The 23,246-nt window shown below is 44.1% G+C and overlaps 1 protein-coding gene across 1 annotated transcript; it reads left to right on the forward strand.

Annotated features, from left to right (window-relative positions):
• Positions 1–274: 274 nt before the first annotated feature.
• On the forward strand, positions 275–23,246 carry SNAPC3 (small nuclear RNA activating complex polypeptide 3; the record flags this gene model as incomplete). Its single annotated transcript, XM_084278556.1, has 9 exons — positions 275–495; positions 6,914–6,991; positions 8,111–8,195; positions 9,800–9,904; positions 10,425–10,574; positions 17,972–18,054; positions 19,364–19,528; positions 20,466–20,573; positions 22,309–23,246. The coding sequence occupies 9 exons, from the start codon at positions 275–277 to the stop codon at positions 22,454–22,456; spliced, it is 1,143 nt and encodes a 380-aa protein (XP_084134682.1). The 3' UTR covers positions 22,457–23,246.

Below are 23,246 nucleotides of genomic sequence, written 5' to 3' on the forward strand. Positions count from 1 at the left end.
TTGCGGCGTCCCTCCGCGGCGGCACCCCCCCCGCCGCTCTGACCCCTCCGATGACCCAGCAGGAACCGACAGCGCTCCGGCCAGCGACGCGTTCCTGGCAACAACCCCGCCCAACGCGGGCAGAGTCAGGCCCCGTGCGCAGCCTCCGCCGCTCCTGGAGCCCGCCCACAGGGCCGCGCAGCCTGAGGCGACCGTGACGCGCTCTGGCGGCGGCCGCTCGCTGGCGTCGCGGCGGACTACAGGCCCCAGCGGACCGCGCGCGGGCCCGGCGGCCATGGCGGCAGAGGAGGCGGCGGGGCCTGCGCCCGACTACGAGGCGGCGGAGTTGTACACCCGCGTCTTCCCCGTGGGCGCCTTTGGCCGCTGCTGGCGGCAGCAGTTGGGGCCGCCCGACCTCTCTTTGGCGGCGAAGGAGGAAGACGAGAGTGACGCGGTCGTAGCGGAGGAATTGGGCTGCTCGGCGGAGACGGCGGCCGAGCTGCGGGCCCTGTGCAGGTGGCCGCGGGGCCGGCGGCGGGCGGGTGGGGAGGCCCGCGGAGTCCCGCCGAGAGCCGGGGCTGCAGCCGGGGCTGCGCGGCGGTGTACGGGCCGGGGCTCGCTCGACGCTGCTCTGCTTAGGAAAGGGCTGAAATCACCGGCTTTCCCCCGAGCCCTCGCGGGAAGCTTTCGGCCTCGGTCGGTCCTGGTGTAGGGGAGGACGCCCCGGGCCGGGGGCAGCCGGTGCTTTCGCTCAGTCGCGGTAGTGGTTCCTCAAGAGAGGCATGAAGCGCCCGGGCAAAGTCACTCCTGAAGAGCCTGTGCCATGTGGGGGGTTTTAACCTCCCGAGGAGGTGCACGGTGTGGAAGGGAAACATGGTTTTTCTAGAGGAAACCTGTCTTGACTTCATGAACAAGCAGTTCAGTGCTTAACAAGGCACTCCAGCAAATACTTAGACACATGCAACTCCTTAGCTAAAACGTAAGGTGCCCAGACGTGTGCATGGTTTTAGGGGGCCCAGTTGCAAAACGAAAGGCCTGCCTTACCCCAAGAAAAAGAGGCAGGTATCTGTGCTAACGCCATTTAGATAAGTTCTGGTTACTAGCAGTATGCATAAGCTGTTGAGCTTATCCAGGATCATAGCCTCTCCTGCCTGTTTCTGCCAGGGCTGGTGGTGAAATCACAGCTATGCCAGTACGTCTCTGTGCAGGGGACAGCGTTGTCTGCCCAAGCAGCCTAGGGTGGCACGAGAGCTGGGGGAGAAGAAGATGTTCACTTGTTTTGCACGCATGATTTCACTCACATTTATGTACCTGTGAATTTTAAACTAGTGTTGAAAGAAGAAAGAGAACCATCTAGATGTTGAAGCAGCGGGATCGAATGTGTGAAAGCTAGAAAGCTTTCAGGTCACACGAAAAGTGAGAACCATCTCTCACTTGCAGAAGAGGTCTGAGTTCAAGCAGTAATTCCTGCAGGAAGCATCGTTGTTGATTTGTCTGTCACTTACCAGTAGGGAAGACGTGCCAGAGTTCTGTTGCTGTCTGTATAGCTTTGTGCACGTTCTGTCCATAAGTTACTCTTTTGTCAGAAGCCCACAAGCTATTTCAAATGCATGATAGAGTCTGTTCGCTTTCAGGGCACTGAATAGAATGGGCATAGTCTCAGAAGTGATGCAGATGCCAAAATGTGGTAAACGTACCTAGGACGACACTGTGTATTGAACTGCTCTTGACGGCTTCTCCCCAGTGCCCTCTCTGCATGCAAGATGCCTGTTAAAAATGCAGATGTTGACATGTACGTGTCCTTCTAATGTTTTCACAGTTCGACCCCAAATTCTAGGGAAAGCATGACAGCAAAAACATCACCAGCAACATTATTTGAGATAAAATCAGTAACTGAACAAATGCATACAAGAATTACTATTTGTTTAAATTATGATGGTACCTCAGAGGAAGGAGGAGGAGGAAGGTAGGAACGTTTATTGCTTTAGTAAAAGGCAAGGAATGAAGAATGGGAGCCCAGGAGCATAGGATTCAGCGTGGGAATTATTCTGTAAGCTTTCCCAAGGCAGATGGAGTCTCTGATTGCTCCTGTGCCATGTCATTCCCAGCAGTGACCCTGTTGCCTGAGTATGTTTATTGCTATCTTCACTTGAATTTCAAGCAGATTTTCTATGCTTTGTTTTTCCCCTTCACTCATTGTTTTTCTTCTGTATTGTGCTCTTCAATCTGTGATTGCTACATTTCATCTGCTCTCAGTGTTTGTGGGTGTTACAGAGCGGTGGTGTCTGTTTGCTGCAGAGTGTGCTATGCAGAGTGGTGCCATGTAATGGAAAGGTTTGGGAGAGAAAAGACAGCCAGCCTGTTGCGGGGGGAAGACATCATCTGGCATCTGCTTGTTGGCTTTGCAGGAGAATGAAGATAAACCTGCACATCCTGGTGTGACCTTTCTCCTGTGCAGGCTAGAAATCCCAATCCCTAATCTCCATGTGCTTTTGCTTTTAAATTAAATAGTCCCAGCCTCTTGAGTCTCTCCTTAGCATTGGCCAACCTCAAATCTCTGCCTCTGATCACTTTCACTTGCCTGCTCTGAGCTGTTTGTATCCCTTCCCCCAGAAGAGATGGAAATACCTGACTACACCAAGATCCGTTCCGTGTTCAGATCTAAGGTGTACTGGGTCACATTTACCACTGGAGTAAACTCAGTTTTCTAGGCACTGAAATAAACACATCCTGGATATAAACACAGATTTTTCTGACTGAGCTACTTGTAGGAGAACTTCTGGCAAGTTAAGGAGGATTTCTTTGGGTAGAAGAGAGATAGGAATATGTGAATACCCTTTTTAATATCTATTTTTGAAATAATAGCTTAAAATAAGCTTTTCTAGACTCAGGATTTAAGTTTTTCAATACCCATATGTAAATCTTTTTTTTAGAGCATAGAGACATAATGTACATTTAAATATGCTTGATGATTTAGAGTCTTCTGATGAGGAGGAATGGTATAGCATTTAAATGCTGTTTAGGTCTCTCTGCATCTCAGTGTGTTGAGGCTTAACTTCTTTATTCTTCTGTTTTCTTCCTGTAAAATACTACTGAGAACAGCATGCAGTAGAACTTGAATTCGACTCTAGGAACACTTTGCATACTGTTCAAGTTGTATGCAGGTAATCATTACAGAGAAGGCTTGGGTTTTTGTCAAGTTTTAAACAGACAGATGGAAAATTACGTCCTTAGCTAGGAGATTCTATCAGTAGTTCTCTTAAATAGCCAGTGTGTAGGGAGGGTAAGTTTTTTAAGTTTTGTTCAAATGCCTTAGTGGTCTGTGAGCAAAGAAATTTACCTTGGGATTCATTATTGATGTTTGACCAATTAAAGTGCTGGAATGTTAGAGGTGCTAAGCTATGTTACTCTGTTTTGCCTTCTGAGTGATCGGTTGTGTACTACATGTAGGGCAGGCTAAGACTCAGATCGCTGTGGATTTTAGGTAGGTCAAGGGAGGTGAGGCTTACAGGTACCTTATTCCACTTCAGCCCTAATTCACCTTCTTGTTTTATTAGAAGGGGTAGTTGTAAATATCTCTGGGGACGTGTTATAAAGCTGCATTAAGCTAGTATTAGCGTCTTAACGTATTAGTATTTAGCATCTTGTAGTATTAGTGTCTCAAAAGGTGATGAAAGTAGTGCCCTTAAAATATATGCGTTATAAAGCGTAATATAAAGATTGTATCTGCTTACTGCAACAGGATCAGACAAAATACTAAAGCATCTTCTAATTTGTAAAACTGAGAAAGCTTGTTGTGCTGCTGGAGTATTGTGAGAAAGGTAAAGACACGGTGATTAAAGGGTTCACCGTAGTATGTTTCCAAGTCCAAATTTCCACAGACCTGTGTTTGTAGCTGCCTTAAATATCTTTCTAAGGGACACAGATTTCATGTAACACCTTTCATGCTTTTTTCCAGTGGCATGTTTGACTACTGTTCCTCATCGCTCTCCTACGGTCACCTCAGTGTCTGTTACATAGCCTGGCCAGTGTTTTCTCCTGTACCATAACAGGGTGCTCTGAGTGTCTTGCATGCAGGGAATATCCTGTCCTGGGGACATGGTGGAACAGCTGGTGGCTGTCAGGAGTGCAGTGTGCCCGGTGCAAACTTTGTATTGGCTGTACTCTTGTCTGTTAAGGGTACGACACTGACTACTTAACCTTAATTTCTGGAGGCATTGCCGTATACTTTCGTAATGCCTGGTTCAGGACTGTGGACTGAATGTTAGTGATGTGATTCCACTGACTGCAGTGGAGTTACCCAGGAGGAGCTCCAGTGTGGTCTATTTAAAAGGCCATAAAGCAAAGCCTTTCAAGCCTTCAGTGCATGTGGTACAATGACATACATCATGAATTATTGTAGTGACACACGGTACTGAAAAAGGCGCTCTGCATGTAGCATTCCTTTAGAAATTGAGGGTTTCTGACTTTCCAGGAATGGGAAATGGGTATCTGGGCTTGCAAGGACCCACAGACCTTGTCAGGGATCCAGTGGCAGATTCTGTTTGTACTAGCTACATTTCTGTCCTTAAATGGAAAGAAAAGAGAAGCAGCTTACACACCAGCCACTTTACATGGTATCTGCTTGGAGCTGTTTTTTGGGCAATGTTAGGTTTTTTTTCCTGCAGCAGGCAATTAGTGGTTATAGTGTGGTTAGCACAGCCAGAGATCCCTACCTAGCCTTGAGCTGTGTTGGTGAGTTCTGACACTGTAGGTAGGCATAGAAGGCAAATGGGAAACTGCCACTTTTGATGCAGGTAGAACTTCGCAATGGTAGGCAGCAGACCTTTTCAGATCCTGCAAATGACATAGTGTTTAAAGGATAAAAATGTACAGTCACTTCTTCAAAATGGCAGGTTGTCAGGCGATTTGGGGATTTTTTTGGTGAATGGAGTCACTGATCCATGTGCAGGAAGACTTGAAGTCTGTTCGTGCTGGTGGGATGTTGATTCCACAGCAGGGTCAGTTGTGAGTTCCTTTACCTGTCAGGGACTATACATTACTTCATTAGGTGGACTATTCCTAATACTAATCTGTGCTGAATGGATAACAGCTCTGTCTAAAAGACTGATGTTTGGTCTGCGTTCTTCAAAGTGCTGTTCTATGTGTTAGTTAAATTGCTATTTCTCAGCAGTAGTTCAGTCTGTACTCGATACAGGACTCAGTTGTCTCTGCTTCCTCAAGTGCGAATCTAAGGATAAGGTTTATTCTGTTTCCAAGAGGTAACTACTAGCTGTGTAGTTTCTTTTAAAATGGTGCATCTGAAGGAATCCCCTTTTCTTAGTAACTTAAACAGAATGATTTTCTGTTTGTGATGAGATCTGTAAAACAGGAAGGTTGCATATCTTTGTGTGCTGAATGGCAAGAAACTAACTTAAACAATTATCTTTAATACAGAGTGACTTTATTGGGTTGTCAGAACTAGGCCATCTACCCACAAACAAAATTTTGTCTCTTAACTTTTGCTTATTGCCAGCGGTCAGTTGATTCCAGGCTTTTATTTTTCAATTACTCTCTATTCCTACGCAGTTCCGCTCCAAAGGCTTATTCATTACTGCAGTGATAGTATCACCAGGCTTAGTACTGTTGACATGGGGACCGTTACAAATTTATGATGAGAATGTAATCAAATCACATATTATATTGGGAATAAATGGTATAGTCCAAAATTTTTTTCTTGGACTTTACCAGCGGTTTGCCCCACAAAGAGGTGTGTTTGCATGAGGGTTTGCTGGGATTCAAACTGCATGTGGACTTAGTCAGTGGTAAGAGCCCTGCTTTTAGAAAGTCTGCAAACAGTAGAGAGGCAAAAGGAATAAATCTGATTCAAAGCAGGTGATAGTTCTCGGTTTGAAATAATAATTTCTCAGATTATTTTGAATGGCATGAAATTCTTTTGTGATTAATATAAAATTATTACTGTTTTGAATCAGCATTATCCTGTATGTTTCTAAAAAGGTAGGTGATATTCCAGTGTCTAGTCTGAAGCCTTCACATGGATCGTTGGGTGTCTTTGTGTGGAGGAACCTTATGTTATAAAACTGTCAGGGGAGCGGCTAGGGGATCCCACAGTATTAATTTTTTGTGGCATGTTTCTGAGAAATTCCACCTTCATTTATATTACTAAAATCTAACGTTTGCATTATCAGTTTAAATTATTGCTGCACCCAAAAGCGCCTACTTCCACTCTTACTTCCCACAGCCTGCAGTGATTTGTGCTACAGCAAAAAACTATGGGTAGCTGTATTTTGGTGTCTGTGCAAGCACAAGAGTGAGGGTGAAAAGCATCTAAGGGTGGAAAGTGGGATACAAGGAAGAGCAGACACGTCTGTTCTAGCAGAAGTGTTGTCTTATTCCCACTGGAAGAAAAAGAGCATAAATTAATGCCTTAATACAGCAGTGACAGCTCGTGCAAATGTGGTGCTTGCCCATGTTTGTACCAGGGATGCAGTGGGGTCTATTAGCTTTACCAAAGAAGGTGGGGTTGGTGATTCCTTTTGCTTGAATCTATTTTGCCATGTATCATCAGAAAATTAGAGTAGGCAGATGAGACTTGAAAAAGTGACATTTTTAGTTTATATAAAGTGTTGGACACATTTTGAATGAAGCTTGTTAAACCTTTCTAGGTAGCTATGCTCCATTAGGCAGAATACAAAATGAAGATAAGATTTACTCAATCTCTTTGGAAACCATGTATCGACTCCAGGCTTCTTTGTTTTCTGGTTCTTTATCTTAACAACCATATTGCCTTTTTGCCCTGATTTAGGCTATAAAAGCTGTATCTTGCTTATATATGTGTTGCTGTCTTTGTGCCTTGTAAGAATACCATAACTGATATTTGTTGTGAAGTAAGAATGAAAAAAATGTCTAACAGTTGTTTTCTTTATTGTCCCAGCCTTGATACGTTAATATCTTCTGATGAAGAAAAGGACCCAGATGTTATATCTGAAGACAGCAGCCTGCTAACTCTTCAGTATGTTGTTACGGTACAGTTGTGGTACCCCGGTACAGGGTGAGGTGGAAAACAAGCACAAAAGCCTGTCTGGCTGCTTGTTCCCTTTCCAGGCAATGGTGTGCTTTCTGAAACAGCATCCAGAAATTCTCTAAGGGCAGAAATACCAGCTTTTAGGATAGGATAATTGATGTGAGTCTCCTGCTTGAATGTTCCTTTGGAATTTTTTTGTTAAAATACACAAAATATACCATCTTTCTTGCTGGAAGAACTTAGGGTTTCTGGACCTGGGTACTTCTAAACTAGCACCTAAATTTGGAGTGTTCAGGGGACTTCTTGTAATTGTGTGTGGGAGGCTTCTCCAACCTTGTGAAGGAGTCTGTAGCTCTTATCTCTAGTAACCCACAGTCACGTTGTAACAGGAGAAGTTTAAGTACTAAAGTCATAGCCAGATAGCCTCTTTAGCTGAATCCACTCTTCACAGAATTCCTTCATATCATGAGTGCATTTCAGAGGCTGACCAATACATGTTAAGTTTCTATCAGTTAGTGAACTTTGAACTCATACTTGGTCAGTTCAGGCCTCTGCTGTACTTGAAGCTAGTTTGCGTGAAGAATATGTTGCAGTTAGAATCAGTGTTAAGTCTGATTGTTAGTGAAACCTCCAGGAAGGTCTGGAGGGTAAATAGACTTGTCCCAGAAATAAAAAAGGATTTAGTGTTCATGCAGTGGTTGAATACTTATATTTTAATAGGTATTCCATGTATGATACTCTGCTACAAATGATGCTGAAGTCTTTTAGGAAGGTATCTGTATCATGGGGTTAAGAATATTTTGTGGTTGGTTGTTTTTTTCTTGGGTTGGTTGGTTTGGATTTATTTCTTGAACATGAATTTAGTTTCTCTGAATTGGGAGGGATAGTTGAAACAGCTTTCTCAAAGGTAGCAAAGTGTCCTGGCCTGCGTGTTACCAGGTTTTGTGGGAGTCAGGAGTCAAGAGTATTGTAAGTTAGTCTGTCATACTGAGCCAGAAATCCTGCTCTTTGAAAGCTGTGCTGTAGTAGCTCATGTCTTTTAAAAATATACCTAAATATTCTGCGTGGAAATTGAATTAAATTTTGTTTTGTGTTCCTGTCCCTCAGAATTAGAAAGAAGGCATTAGAGAGGAGAGAGGAAACAATTATTGTGGATCGGGCTTGCAGACAAGAAACTCTTGCCTATGAGATGGTAAGTTCCCTGTCATGTAAGGACCTCAAAACAGTTCAGCACAGCCAGAATCCAACTTCTGTTTGGCCTTTTTGTGCTAGTACCAGGTGTAGCAAGGAGAACTCCAGCTCATCTCCACTGGATGACTGCTTTTATTATCAAGTGTAGTGACCATCATGTGAACTTACCATAGAGCTTGACAAAGTGCATAAGGTTTTTGCTCCTGGAGTCCTGTATTAGAATACTGAGTTTTAGTGTGTATATTAGTGTGAGCTGGTTTCTGCAAGGCTGAAAGAGGAAGACAGTAGGAGCATTTTGTCAGTGAGTTCCTAATTCTGAGTTTAGTAATCCAGGCTTCTGAGCCATTCTGTCAGGAATGAGAAGTCACTCCCTCAAAAGACATATTGCAATTCCTTTAACTATGCTTAGTATCTCTTTTTTTTTTAAGGTTTGTTCATAACCATCAAAGTCCTAAACCAGGAATTTAAGTTCTTAAATTTGGAATGCTGGAGTCCCTGGTTTGGACAAAGCAAGCCATGAACTACTGCAAAAATCAGGGTAGTGCAGTGAAAAAGGAGCCTCACTTGTGACTGTTAAACATTTTTTCCCCCTTGAGGTTTTCTGGTCTGCCGTGAGTGATCTTGTTTAACTTCTTAAGAGGCTCAGGCACATGATCTAAGCTGATCTATCAGCTGAGATGCAACAGCCATGCTGTACTTATAGCCTGGGGCATATCTGAGAAAATACTTGCCACAGAAATCTTCATAAAGGGTTCCTATTTCTGAAGAATGAGCACGTGACTATTACTGCATCCTTTAGGCAAGCTGTGGTAATCAGTTCATGTTGAAGCTGGTTGGCACTGTGAGGAAGGGAGACGGATAGACCGCAAGTATCTCTGAATTCAAGTCCCCTGCTTTTAAATCTGAAGAATGCTTCATGCAGATGGAAAGTGTTTGTGCAGTCAGTACTCACTCCTGATTTGTTGAAAAAGGAGGAAACTGACTATCACAGAAAAGTGCCCTCCCTCATTCTCACATCTGGGCTATGTCTTAAATGTAAAGTAGGATTTTTTTTTTTTAAAAAAGAGTGTAGTGTGGAAAGGGGAGTTCTGGATTTTGAAGAAATTGCGACCTCCAGCTGTATCAAGCTTCCCTAGTAAGAGGAAATGTTGCACTAATTTTCGTACACTGAATTCTGTGGCTAATTTCTGTGTTGTTTTTTCTCAAGTTAAGGGTTCCAGTCCCCTTTTAAATCTGAAAGCACTCAAAGTGCATTTCAAAGCATTAAGGGATGGAAGTTGGTAGCAGCTGTGTTCCATGAGGGCAGAGTGGCAGCAGGCTTCAATTCATTTATGTAAGGCCTTTCAGTAACCAAGGATTAGCCAGCTATCATAACTTCTGAAAGCACTTTGGGTTCTCCAGAGCTGAGGAATGAAGGAAAATGCTTGAAATAAGTAATTACAGCAATTTCTCACCTTTCAGTCTGAGAGAGAGTAAGCTGTTATCAATTTAGAAGGCTACACAGTCAAAAATGATTTACAGTTAGAACAGTGTTTCTCAGACATTGATCTAGGTGCTGTGATGTGTAAGTGGTTGTCAATATTATATGCATGTTTATTTTTTCAGGAGTCACATGCAGTTGGAAAGAGACCAGACAGTCCAGCGGGTCTAGTTGAGGAGGGAGAACTGCTTTTAACTCTGAACCTCTTCTATCCTGTCATAGTGCAGAAGGTTGGTAATAAATACTCTAGGTAGTTTTTTTCCCTATTCAAATAATACCTTGCTTTCCTAAGATGTTTTTTTGTTAACTGCTTGTAAAATCAGTGGTAAACCCTTCAGCTGCTGAAACCTCTTAAATGTTTTTCAGAATCTAGTTTTCATTTTGTTAGTGACTTACAGAAGGAAAAAAATTACAGTTAATTGATTTTACAGAAAGTTCAAAGTCTGAAAAGCATGTGAAAACTAAAGTACTCTTCCTGGATTTGGAGTAAGTGTGCTCAGACTTTCTATTTTTCCTGCACTTCTGTTGGAAATGTGACCCTTGAGTTTCTGAATAAAACTAACAAAAACTGGTGGCCTTAGGAAGGGCTGAGGCAGGCAAGATGCTGTTCAAAATCTTACACAGAAAGGTGATGTGCCATATGCTGCCGTTAATGACCTCAGGCTGTAAACTGAAGAGCAGAACTGATGCTGACAAGTGATTTGGTTATTTTTTTTTTTACTTGAAGCTTGTATGTTGTTTTCTTAATAGCATAAAGATCGCAAACCCTATCAGACAATCCTTGTTCTGGGCAGCCAGAAGCTCACCGAGCTGAGAGACTCGATTTCCTGCGTCAGTGACCTCCAGATAGGTGGCGAATTCAGCAGTCAGCCAGACCAAGCACCAGAGCACATCAGCAAGGTAAAACCTCCTATGTGGAACTCTCTACCTGTATAGAAGCTTTGAAATAAAGCAAAAAGTATTTGAAAATACTGAAATTGCACCATTTGGATAATCTACGTAATATATATCGTATCATAGACTGGCTGAGGTTGGAAGGACCTCAGGAGGTCATCTGGTCCAACCCACCAGCTCAAACAAGTCTACCTAGAGACAGTTATTTCAGTACATGTTCAGTTGGCTTCTGGGTGTCTCCAATGAGGGAGATTCCACAACAGCCAGGTTTCAGTTTGTGCCCATTGTTTCTTTTTCTGTCACTGGGCACCACTGATCCATCTTTTCACCTTCCCTAGAGGTATTTAAGTATGTTAGTAAGATGTCCCCTGAACCTTCTGTTCTCCAGGCTGAACAGCTCTCTTAGCCTCTCCTCTTAGGAGAGTTGCTCCAGATGCTTCACCTTCATGGCTGTGGTGGGATTCTCTCTCTAGTATGTCCATGTCTGTCCTGCACTGAGGAACCCAGAACAGAACTCAGCACTGCAGGTGTGACTTCACCAGTGCTGAGGAGAGGGATGACCTCCCTCAACCTGCTGGCAGTACTTTGGCTGTAGCAGTCCAGGATCCCGTTTGCTGCCTTTGCTGCAAGGGCCCATTACTGACTTGTGTTCCACTTGTCCACCAGGACACCAGGTCTGCCAAGCTGCTCTCCAGCTTATGGCTGCCCGGCATAGATTGGTACATGGGTTTGTTCTTCCAACCTGCAGGACCTCACACTTCTTGCTGAACTTCATGGTGCCCCTGTTGGCCCATTTCTCTAGCCTGTCAAGGTTCTTCTGGGTGGCAGCACAACCATCTGCTTTATCGTCTGCTCCTTCCAGTTTTGTGTCAGCAGCAAATCTGTTGAGGGTACGCTCTACCTCATCACCTAGGTGATTAATGAAGATATTAAACAGAACTCGACCCTGTATGGAACCCTGGTGTACTCTGGTAGTTACTGGCCTCCAACTAGGCTTTATTCCCCTGATTATCACCCTGTGGGGCCCAGGTCTGTCAATATTATATATCACTAATATAGTGTATTATAAATAGAGTATAAATCAAATAATGTATGGTACACAGAGAAACCAGAGGGTGTTGTATATTTATATACATATTGGTGAAAAGATGGCACATTCTTGTACAAGAAGACCGAAAGAAATCACAGATACTAGTTTTTTGTTTATGTAAAGTAAACGGAAGAGTCTTTCTACCACTATCTAGTAAAGCAGTAGCTGATTAGTTCTGAGCCTCTCCTGGGCATGCAGAAGAGTCATGTGAGACTGTCATGGCCTCAACAGTGTTGAGATAAGGCTTCCAAAATTAGTAATTTCCCCAAAGTAAGTGAATGCCACCATGCTTAGTCTCGCAGCAGGAGCTGTTTATGAATGTTGTATGTTCATTCTGTTTGTTTTCCTCAAGCATGGTTGTGAATTTACAACTTGCATTGAAGAACAGACTCAGTTGTGTGGTAAGTTTTCATAGTAGAATTGGCATGCAGACAGGTAAAGCCATCAGTGGGGCAGAGTTTTCTTCCTTTCAGTCTAAGAAGGAAGTGACATCATGACCTTCCAGGTGGATGTTAGCTTTTCCAGACAGAGAAAATAACTTCTAATTTAAGGATGTTGGAGACTGATTTAAATCAGAGTGGTGCTCTGAGAGTCTGCAGGAAAGAGGCTGTGTAAGTTAGCTGTTGATGCCAGCTTTCACTTATCTTGAAGTGCAGCTTGAGTACACAGGCTGAGTGAAAGGATCAAACTGCTGCTCTCATTGGTTAAGTAAACAAGTGTAGCTTGTCAACTGATAGAGACAGTAAGAGGCTTTTTAGATTTTATTACCGTAAATAGGCCTGACTTTCATTCCCACTGCTTTTGGGTTTGCAATTTTTATTCTTTTATTCTTTATTTTTATTCTTTTTTATTCTATTCTGAGCCTAGGGTGGAGGAATACTAGCCACAAATATAAATTGGAAGAGGTGTGGCTGGAGAGCAGCCCTGCAGAAAGGGATATGGGGCTGCTGGTGACATTAAGCTCAGCATGAGCCAGCAGCACGTCCTGGCAGCCAGGAGGGCAAAGTGCATCCCGGGGTGCGTCAAACACCGCGTAACCAGACAGTCAAAAAGGAGGTTATCCTGGTGTATACAGCCTTGGGGCAGTCTCACCTGGAGCACTGTGTGCAGTGCTGGGCCCCTCCGTTCAAGAAATATATTCGTATCCTCGAATGCATCCAGAGGAGAGCAACAGAGCTGAGGGAAGGATTGGAAGGCATGTCCTGTGAGGAGCAGCTAAGTGTCATGGTTTATCTGGCACATAAGGCTGCTCCCTCACCCCCTCCAAGGCAAACGTTGCAGCTTGAGATAAGGACAGCTTGTTGGGACAGCAAAGGGAGGGGAAAGTAACAACAATAACACTTAAAATGTACACAGCTGGTGATCCACAACACAGTTTCTCATCAGCAGCTGTACAATGCAGGCCATACAGCTCAGACCTGTCGTGAAGCTGGACCGTCCCTGAGCCATGCGTCATGCAGCCATGCCACCTCTGCCTGGCTAGCTCCCTTCTATACTGAGCATGGCATAATATAGTATGGAGTAACCCCTTTGGTTAGTTTGGGTCACCTGTCCAGCTGTGTCCCATCCCAGCTTCTGGTGAAAACTAACCCTACCCTAGCTGAACCCAGGACAATAAGGGCTTTGAGTTTGTCTAGTTTAGAGAAAAGAATTCTGAGGGATAACCTCATTGCTCTCTACACCATCCCACTGAGGGGAAGTGGGAGAGGGAGGTGCTGAGCTTTTCTCCCTGGTACCCAGTCATAGGACACTACGGAATGTTTCAACACTCTGCCAGGGGAGGTTCAGGCTTGACATTAGGAAACATTACTGAGAGAGTGGTCAAACACTGTAAAGGGCCTCCTAGAGAAGTGGTCAGTGTCCCAGTCCTGTCAATGTTTAAGAGCATTTGGACCATGCCCTTAATAACATGCTTTAACTTTTGGTCAGTCCTGACTTGCTCAGACAGTTGGACTAGATGATCATTGTAGGTCCATTCCAAATGAAGTATTCTGTGCCTTTTTTGGTTTGGTTTGGGTTTTTTTGTAAACTAACACCTTGGTCAGACCAACATCAGCAGGATGTTTAAGTGAACCAGGCCATACTGAAGTATTTTATTCCACAGATATGGAAACTTTTTAACAAGGGTCCTGGATCTTTTGTGCAAAGTCTGGGAGAAAGGAATGTCTAGGTCATACCTCTGGCTAGAATTAATAAGAAAGACTTCGCTCAAATTTCCAAGAAGTTTATTAATAGTGGTTCCTTGGCCTTCTGTTCACTATGACAAACAGCTGTTTCCTACAGTTTGGAGCAGCTTTAAAGGACTGGCTAATTAAGAAATGCTGTGACCCACAAAAGCTGGTAAGGAGTTGCCAGAGCATGGCAGTACTTACGCTTTGTGGTTGGAGAGCTAGGGAGGGTGACAATAACAGAGCCAAAACAAATTGTCTGAATGTAAAATACATTCAGACTACTGCTGAGCTTTCATGCAGGTCATCTCTAGTCATGTGTCCCATCTCTGGCCCCAGTGTCTGCAATTCCTCTCTTTTGACACCTTAGAATTAATAGGTCAAAGAGACCTTCAGGCACGAATGAGCATTCCTTCTCTATTAGTAAAGACACATAAGACTAGTCTGGGGACCCAGAGTGCCTGGTTGTTCATGGTTTTCCCATTTGATTCTTACTCATTCTGCTTATGCCTCTGTACCCAACCTGTAAATGTTCTATGTTCACTTCTCATGTTCACTCCTTTCCTTCCTTGTCTTTTCCACTGTCAGGAAAGGCAGGTCATAAGCTGCTTCTGGACAGACATGTAAAAAGCTCATCAGAACTTTGTGACTTAATAAGCAGTGAGCAATTCCCAGATTACAGAGTTGGAGTGAGGTGGTCACCATGTCAATCATGGAAAGGCACCAAGCTCCTTGGAGTTACCTTCCCCAGCCTGCACATGCATCTGTTAATGAACAAGTGCAACCTTTGCTCACTTGAAAGCTGGCACATGGTGCGATTAGAGGGGTAAAGGTGGGACCACTTCACTGTGATAAAGCTGTGTGTTCTTGCATATTGGAGAGATTCTTTATCAAAATGCTCTTAAGGCCCATGAATGAAGCATTCCTTGCAGTTTTATATACTCTTGAAGAAAATGCAGTATTTAAATAATCTTTGTGCAATACCTGAATGCCAGTTTGTAATTGCACATAAAGGTTTTTTGCTGAAAGGTCATGAAACACTGCTTTTCTTCAAAATGCAGTTGAAAATCCAGGAAAAGATTGTATGCTGTAACTTACAGATCAACTCTGTGTGCACATGTGTGTTGGCATCACTTGTTTGTGTTGCACCTGTGCACAGCTGGAAATGCAGCATATGCAGCATGGCTCCCTGAGCAGCAGTCAGGACATACGTGTTCCACTGTGAAGTGGTCTGAAAGGGTTTGGTCAATGTCCTTTAACTGCTCCTCACTTCCAGTAATGAATGCTGTCCAAGGCAGCTGACCTCTTTCCCTAGGCCAGGATAGACTTGCATGTTAGCTCTATTGCTCTTGCAATAAAGGTGATTTCCCCCCCCGCCAGTTATTTTCCTTCAGCAAAACGTACCAGAGTACCTGAACAACATGGTTCCCCCCTTGCTGGGGTTTTCATTATGAGGTGCATCTCTGCTTCAGGGTCAACTGTAGAAGGCAGTCTTCTGGTTCTTGTAACTGTTTCTTAAGCCCTGCACATGTGTTGTGATCAATTTGATAATACACACTGCTATCTGGTCTCAATCTTTAAGGAGTTATAGCACAAACAAAAAAACACACCCTCTTATATGCCAGGAAGAACTTGGAAGAGCACAATTTAAATTTAAAAAAAGTTATATGGATAAAACCCCCACAACCCTTCCTGGTCATCGTCACCCTGTTCAAGTTATTTGTTTATGTAAAGGCTATTTTCACAGCACTGACAGAAGATGGAAATTATGGGAAGCAGATGCATGACTTAATTAAGAAATTACTTCTTTCTTAGATGTTAAATTACATTTGTATCTAAATTAAAAGTTTGTATGGTTTTTTCCTGTCTTAATTTTGGCTGTACATATATATTACGTCAATCTGTTCTATTTCTTTCTGTGGTTATATAACCTTTTTTAAGCAAAACCACACACAGTATTTTGTGTAGAATCATAGAATATCTCAGATTGGAACAGGCCCATAGGGATTATTGAATATGTCACTGAATATGTCATCCAGATGCTCCTTGAACTCTGGCTTGGTGCTGTGACCACTTCCATGGGAAGCCTGTTCCAGTGACTGACCACCCTCATAGCAAAGAACCTTCTCCCAGCCTCCCATCTGAACCTCGCCTGATGCAGCTTAATTCAATTTCCTGCTGTCCTATTGCTGGTCACCAGAAAGCAGAGGTCAGCATCCCCATCTCCACTGCCCCCCTTGAGATCAGCATCCCCATCTCCGTTGCACCCCCTGAGGAAGCTGTAGATGTTGATGAGGTCACCCCTCAGTCTTTCTTCTCCAAGTTGAACAAACCAGGTGACCTCAGCTGCTCCTCAGAAGCAGAGAAGTCCCTTGTAAGGCCTCAAGGCCTTTCACCACCTTGGTTGTCCTCCTCCTTCTTACACTGAGGCACCCAAAATCGTACATGGTGTTTGAGGTGGGGCCACACCAGTGCAGTGTAGAGTATGATAATCACCTCCCTTAGCTGGCTGACTATACTGTGCTTGGTGCACCCCAGGGCACAGTTGGGACTTTTAGCTGCCAGGGTACACCGTTGACTGACTCCAGGGCCCATGGGGACTGCTGGCTCCTGCGCCTTTATGACTTCCTTGTTGAGGAATGCTCAGCCTTCCTTGACCCCTCTGTCCCTCGGAACTGTCTCTTGGGACTTCCTCAGCCAGTGTCCTGAGCAGGCCAACGTCTGCCTTCCAGAAGTCCAGTGTACTGGTTTCACTGACCCGCTCCAGCAAGAATCGGAAACTATCCTTTCATAGTTGCTAAGCCCAAGATGGCCTCTGACCACCACATCTCCTTTACACATCACCTGTGTGAAAGAGCCTGAGGGGTTAGCTCAGTCTGTGGGGAGTATTTGGAATCTGGTGATTCTTGCAGGGCTGGTATGAGTGCTGTAAGTTGTTAATTATGCACAGAGAGGACTGGTACAAATGCCTCGTCTGCATGTGACAAACTTCGTAATGAAGGGGGAATTTTGAAGGCTGCTAGATTTTCTTCTGAGGCCTCAGAAGTGAGGTGATTGGACCTTCCAGAATTGCATATCCATCTTGTTTTACATATGGACCAGGGAATGCTCCCGTGTGGTTGTCATGTGTGAGTGTGCACATGCTCATGGGGTGGGACTGCAATCTCTGTCATTTTGGTAAAAAGTATTATGAGGTGTGGTCTGTCCTGATCAGGTGCACTGGGTCTGGCTGGGATGGAGTGAACTCTCTTCACAGCAGCCCTTGTAGTGTGGTGCTTTGCATTTTTTGCCAGGCAAGGCACCATATTTTGGTTATTGCTGAGCAGTGCTGGCACAGTCTCAAGGCTGTCTCTCCAAGTTCTGCCCATGGGCTTGGGATGGGCAAGAGGCTCGGAGAGGACACAGCCAGGACAGCTGAGCCAGACTGGCCAAAGGGATATCCCATGCTGAATAATCTTATGCTCAGCAACAGGAACTGGAGGAGAGGAGCCATCTGTGGTTAAGGCATTTGTCTTCCAAAGCAACCACTGTGGCTGCTGAGGCCCTACTTCCCAGGATGTGGTTGGACATCACCAGCTGATGGGAAGTAGAGAATACTCTTTTTGCTTTGCTTCTGAGTGCAGTCTTTGCTTTTCTCACTAAATGGCCTTTACCTCAACCCATGAGCTTGTTCCCTCTCTTGTCCTGTTGAGAAGGGGGAGTGACAGCACAACTGGTGGGGTGTCTGACAGCTAGCCAAGGTCACTTCATCTTATTTTTAAAAAATGTTTTTGATTATTAGTTTTTCTTTTTAAATCAGTGCTGTGCAGTTACTTAAATTGTGTGATGAATCTTGTGTTCTTGTTCTGTGTTTTTACAGAAATCCACAACTGCTATGTTAGGGATAGAAATAAGAGACAAGCACTAAAATAACCTGTAATGGCTTAAGAATAATATCAGTGAGCAGCTGCATAGCCAGCAATCATATAACCCTTGTTGTGACATCAGCATCTAAAACCAGTGTAAAGGTTTTCTTAGAAACCTGTAGAATGAGGTCTCTTAATGTAACTTAAGACACCTAAAGTGCTTGCTTTTTGGTATGTTCTTGTTTAAGTTGTTTGATCTCTCATAATGCTCACAGACTTGTATCTCTCTTTTTCTCTCAGGATCTCTACAAGTCTGCTTTCTTCTATTTTGAAGGCATCTTTTATAATGATAGAAGATACCCAGAGTGCAGAGACCTGAGCAGGTACAGTGTTTTTATATGTTAACTAAGGGAAAAACTTAGGGGGCGAGAAACTTACTTCATTTTGCTTGTGATTTTGTTATTTTAGAGACGAGTGTCTGGTGTATGAAGCTAGAATGGGCTTTTATTACTGTCATGTCAAATTGATTTTTACATAGAAGTTTAACAGCACTTGCTCTGTTTATTCCTTGCTCTTACTTACCTCCTGAAAAGGGAACGAGTGAGTTTTTTTCCCTGCAGATCCTGTTTTGCGCTGTCCGAGTGGGATTGTTGTGTAAAGTGCCAGGTGCCAATCTCTGTACTGGCTTTCTAAGTGCCCTCCCTACGTACAACGGCCACCAAAAGCCCTGCCTGTGAGGTAGAAGATGGGTCAGAAAGACAAGAAACTCAATTGTGTGGAAGTCAGCTGTTCTGCTCAGTCTATAAAATGTGGTGAATGCCTTCATGTTACAACCAACAAGGGGACAGTGTGGCTGTTGAGAAGTCTGGAACTGTAGCTCACACCGGTTGAGCTCGAGTCATATCCATTTAAACTATACATACCAGTTTATTTTAAGGAAGTATAGGCTTGACACACTAGTGAGACTTAGGAGATGAAGGTGTCCGAATGGGCGGTATGGAAGAGCTCTGAGTTTGGGCTTTGTTGTTGTTATGCCAGACTTGGTGTGTGACTTCAGAAAACCCAATTTTTTGCTCCTTCTCATTCTGTCCGTGAGCAACAATGACCTTCATGTGAGAGCTTGTGATAATATACACAGTTTGCAGAAGTGAAAAGCCTTCCATGTAGAGTGTCCTGAGAAGCAAAGAAATCATTGCAGCAGTGGCCAGTGCTAGATTTTTGAAATCTAACTGCAGTTGTTGGCTTTGTGTTTCTCCTTGGCACAACCCCCTCCCAAAAAAACCCAACCAATTAAAAAAAACACAGTTTTTTAATACTGTAAATTGAAGTTATTGACCAAGGGAGCAAAAGTGAGCTGCTGATAACTTGAGTTATTGGAATACTTGACAAGTGTTGTGCTGCAAACATCCTGACCTGGATGTGTGCCCCCAGGGGCATGCACTCTGACTAGAACTCCTTGGGAGGCTGCCTGGTGAGAATTCAAAGACAGATGTTCCATGAGAACAGTGCACAGTTCTGTAGGGTTGTGGTATTGCTGTGAAATGGCCTTAAATTATTACAAAAGCTGAGCTGTTCTGATTTCCATCTTGTTAACAGTCCCAGTGTAGATTTTTGCATGTCCCCCCAGGCTGCCCTTTTCCCAGGCGTTCGCGGTTTGTGCCATTGCTGTGCTGATGACCCTTCTGCTTCCAGAACAATTATCGAGTGGTCAGAAGCTCATGACAGAGGCTATGGGAATCTTCAGTCTGTTAAAATGGAGGACTACACATTTAATGATTTGTCCCTCAAAATTGGCTTTCCATACCTCTACTGCCACCAAGGGAACTGTGAGCACATCGTTATCATCACAGATATAAGGTATGCTGCTGCTCTTTGGGAGTCCTTGGGCAGTTGAGAGCAAGCCTTCGGTGGGCGCGCTTCAGGCATCACATGCCAGATATCTGCTAGAATAACATTAAGATCATTCTGCTGCCTTCTGCAGGGCTCGTGTAAGATTTTATTCCATATACACATGACACCTCTGCAAGGAAGAAAGTAACCTCCCTTGGATTTTTTGTTGTTGTTAATAATTTGTTGACATAAAAAGACTGCTTTCTAACTACCATGGGATGACTGTGGTGTGGCAGGAAGGGCACCGAGCAGTGAAAGGCAGAGCCAGTGTGGGGCAGATCTACACACTGATTCTGGAGCGCCAGGGAGCAGAATGGCTCTGGCTGGAGTCTTGTTAGATTAGACATGGTGCTAAGGGTCATGAACTGAAAAGAGAGCAAAGGAGTGGGAAGAGTGGGCTGGGGTGGATAGGCATGGGAGAGGAGAAGATGATAGTGGTTGTGAGGTGGCAACCACAACAACAGTAGACCTATTATGTCTGCTCTGCTTAGTGCACGTAGGGTGGAGAGAACACACCTCTTGATTGTCTATAGTGGGTGACAGATAGTTCCCAGAAGCCTGATGTACGTAGGCGTTAATAAATGGTACCTCCCAAGAGGAAATCAACCCAAAGGAGGTCATACATGTTGTAAGTAGATGATCTCAGGTTTATGAACCTTTAAACATTCACCTGTTGGGTTTTTTTTCCTGTTAGTCTATGTAGGACATAAAAGCTTTGACTAGCCTATCTAAAGCAGGTGATAAGAAGACTGCTGCGTTACTAGCAGTCTGTCTCCAGGTCTTCATCTGTGTTATAAGCAGAATCCTAGTCATAGTTTGCACAGGAATTTAAATCAATGTTCAGGTGAATTCCAATGTGGCTGAGTCTTTGTTATATTTTGTCTATTTATTTATTTCCCTCAAGGCTTGTTCATCATGATGACTGCCTGGACAGGAGCCTCTATCCTGTGCTCATCAAGAAACACTGGTTAGTTACCAGAAAATGCTTTGTGTGCAAAATGTATACAGCCAGGTATGCTACATTCTTTACCACTTTAAGTTGTCTTCTTAAATTAGTTTTTCCAGGTGCTACTAACTTAAAGATAAGTTAGTATCTTTACTAGGCTCTGTATGTATTTGATAAGGGGTGAGAATAATCTTCGTGCAGGTACTCTGATGTCTTCAAGCAGTTGTCTTCTCTACCCAGGAAGAGGCCTCCTGCAGGTAGCATTCATTTGGATGTGATGGTTCAGAACGATCAAAAGAACTGAAATGATGAAGAGGTTAATTAGTTGGCTTGGGTTCTTTTGCATACATAGAGCTCAGCTTGCAACCCATTGCTTTTGAAAATCTTACTTTTGGGGGAAAATTTTGCGTTTTTCTACTGTGACCAGACATGGGATTTAAATCAATGTGCCAGGAGTCATACAGAGCTTTCATTAAATTTGGTATCTGAGTAGAGGAAAGTACAGATCTGTCCAAAATCTGTAGAGGTTTTAAAAAGATGTTTAGGTTTTCCAACAAGTAAAATCCTAACCTCTACCTGAAAACTCTCTGCTGTGCAGCTGTACTTGAGGTGTGCTGCAGTTGAGAGTGCAGAATGTGCATTCTGCCCTCGTTGTACACTCGGGTGCTGTTAACTGAGACGTGAGACAGCCCTTCGACGTAAAGGAGTTGTGCAGCCTCAGGGAGGCTTCCTGATCCTGTGGGTCTGCACAGCTAATTCACAAAATCACCCGCTGCCCTTTTTCGCCCCAGGGGCAGCTTACACTCTTAGCCTCAGTTGGACACAGCAGCTGTCTCCTTGCTTGTTTGGCCTTAGACTTCCCTGGAATCAGGCAAAGAGCCAATTCCCTTGTGATGGGAGCCCATCCTGGTGTTCCTAGCAGAGCCCCTGGGATGCCTTCGCAAGTGGCTCTAATCTGTGAGGCGTTTGGCCATAAGGGGAGGTGGAGCCAAAGGGTCAGTATGGGGGAAGGATGGGATGGGGACAGCATTACCAGAGGTGATGTAAATGCATTAAATTAAAACCAGGATTGAGCACTAAGCTTAAGTGGGGAGATGCTAAACCGTGGATAGCAGAGCTGCTTTGGCTGGCTGTCCTGAATGTTCTAATTTGTGCAGATAGCATCTTTAATCACTAGAGGCCTTGAGCTGCCATGGTCTCTCAGTGCTATCGTAAATTAATTGGTCGGTGACATGGCAGACCCTCCTTGTACTGGCAGCTGTGTTCATGTTAACCTCAGTGCTTGCTGGAGTGTGCAGCAGTCCTCTCCTTGTCTTGCCTGCATCATCCAGGCCCTTCTTGTGGACTCATAAATGGATTTGGTTGTTACTCAGAGTAGTTTGGATCAGTCATGTGTCTGTTCTATATCACAGTTTCTTACCTTAAGGGAGAAAACAGATTTATCATTTATGGCTTAAATGGCCCTAAGGCGGACAGAAGATTTTGGGGTTTGGTGGGGGTTTTGGGGCGGTTGGTTGGTTGGTTGGTTGGTTGGGGTTTTCTTGGTTATATACTATAGTGCATACACAAGTTTGAGGAGCTCCTGTTGCTGTAACACAGCAGCTGGGATGGACACCAAATGGATGTGGAGTTAGGAAAGTATCTGTATGCCTGCTGGGGTTGGAGATAGGCAGTATTCATAGTACCTCGCTGCTGTAACATTGTCACTGATATTTCCTGCTTCCATCCTACACTGAGTGAAACACTGAGGTGTTTGTCACAAATGTGTCGCACTCACATGGAAAACACTTGTAACCCGCAGGTGGGTAACCAACAGAGACAGTCTGGCACCAGAGGATCCCTGTTTCTTCTGTGATGTTTGTTTTCGGATGCTCCATTACGATGCGGAAGGCAATAAACTGGGGGAGTTTCTTTCGTACCCTTATGTGGATCCTGGAATTTTCAACTGAGACTGACATGAGCCAGAACGAATTCATGAACCGTGTTGATGAATCTGTTGCTCTGGCTGGTAAAGCCACCAGACAGCTTGAGTTTTGAGCATAGTGCTGCGCTTGGGTTAGGCTTTTAATCCTCTGCCCTGTGGTGGAAGGAGCCCTTTGCACTTGAACTCCTTCTGTTGTGCTTATAAGAGTAAGTAAATATGATTTGAAAAGGTAAGTTAGCATGGGAAGACATGCTCAGACATCTGCTTTATTTTAATCTGTTATATTTTTCAATGCATTCTGACAACACCACAGTAGTTTGGAGACCACGGACTCTAAAAATAGAGGTGTTTTCAAAGAGAAGCATACCTTGTAGAAGCAGCCATGATGTTCTGTGCATCAAGGCCCTGCTAACCTCAAAGGATGAGAACCTGCTCTTTGGGCATCTTACCTGGAGTCTCTGGCAGTTGTCATCTCTGAAAAAGTCTGGATAGCACCGATTTTATGGGGAGGAGAATGCTTTTGGGGAGAGGAGCTCAGAAGTGCTGGTTAGCTCCTACGGTCCTCCCTGTGAACAGGGGTGCTCCCATACGTAAGCTGGTGCTGCCCTTGCATTGTGACTCCAAGGACTGGTTCCATGGAATGAACTGTGTTTCACTAGGACCAAGTTGCAGCCTGCTTTCAGATAACTTTGTTTATACACTGTGTGCTGTTCTGTTTGCAAAGTAGTGTTCTTTGTGCACTTCTTTTTTAGCATTTTTCTGCTATTGTAAGTGGTGTGGTTTTTTATTAAAATGTGACTAATTTGTACTTGCTA

This window comes from Gallinula chloropus, assembly GCF_964237585.1.
Source record: "Gallinula chloropus genome assembly, chromosome: Z".
NCBI classification, from domain to species: domain Eukaryota; kingdom Metazoa; phylum Chordata; class Aves; order Gruiformes; family Rallidae; genus Gallinula; species Gallinula chloropus.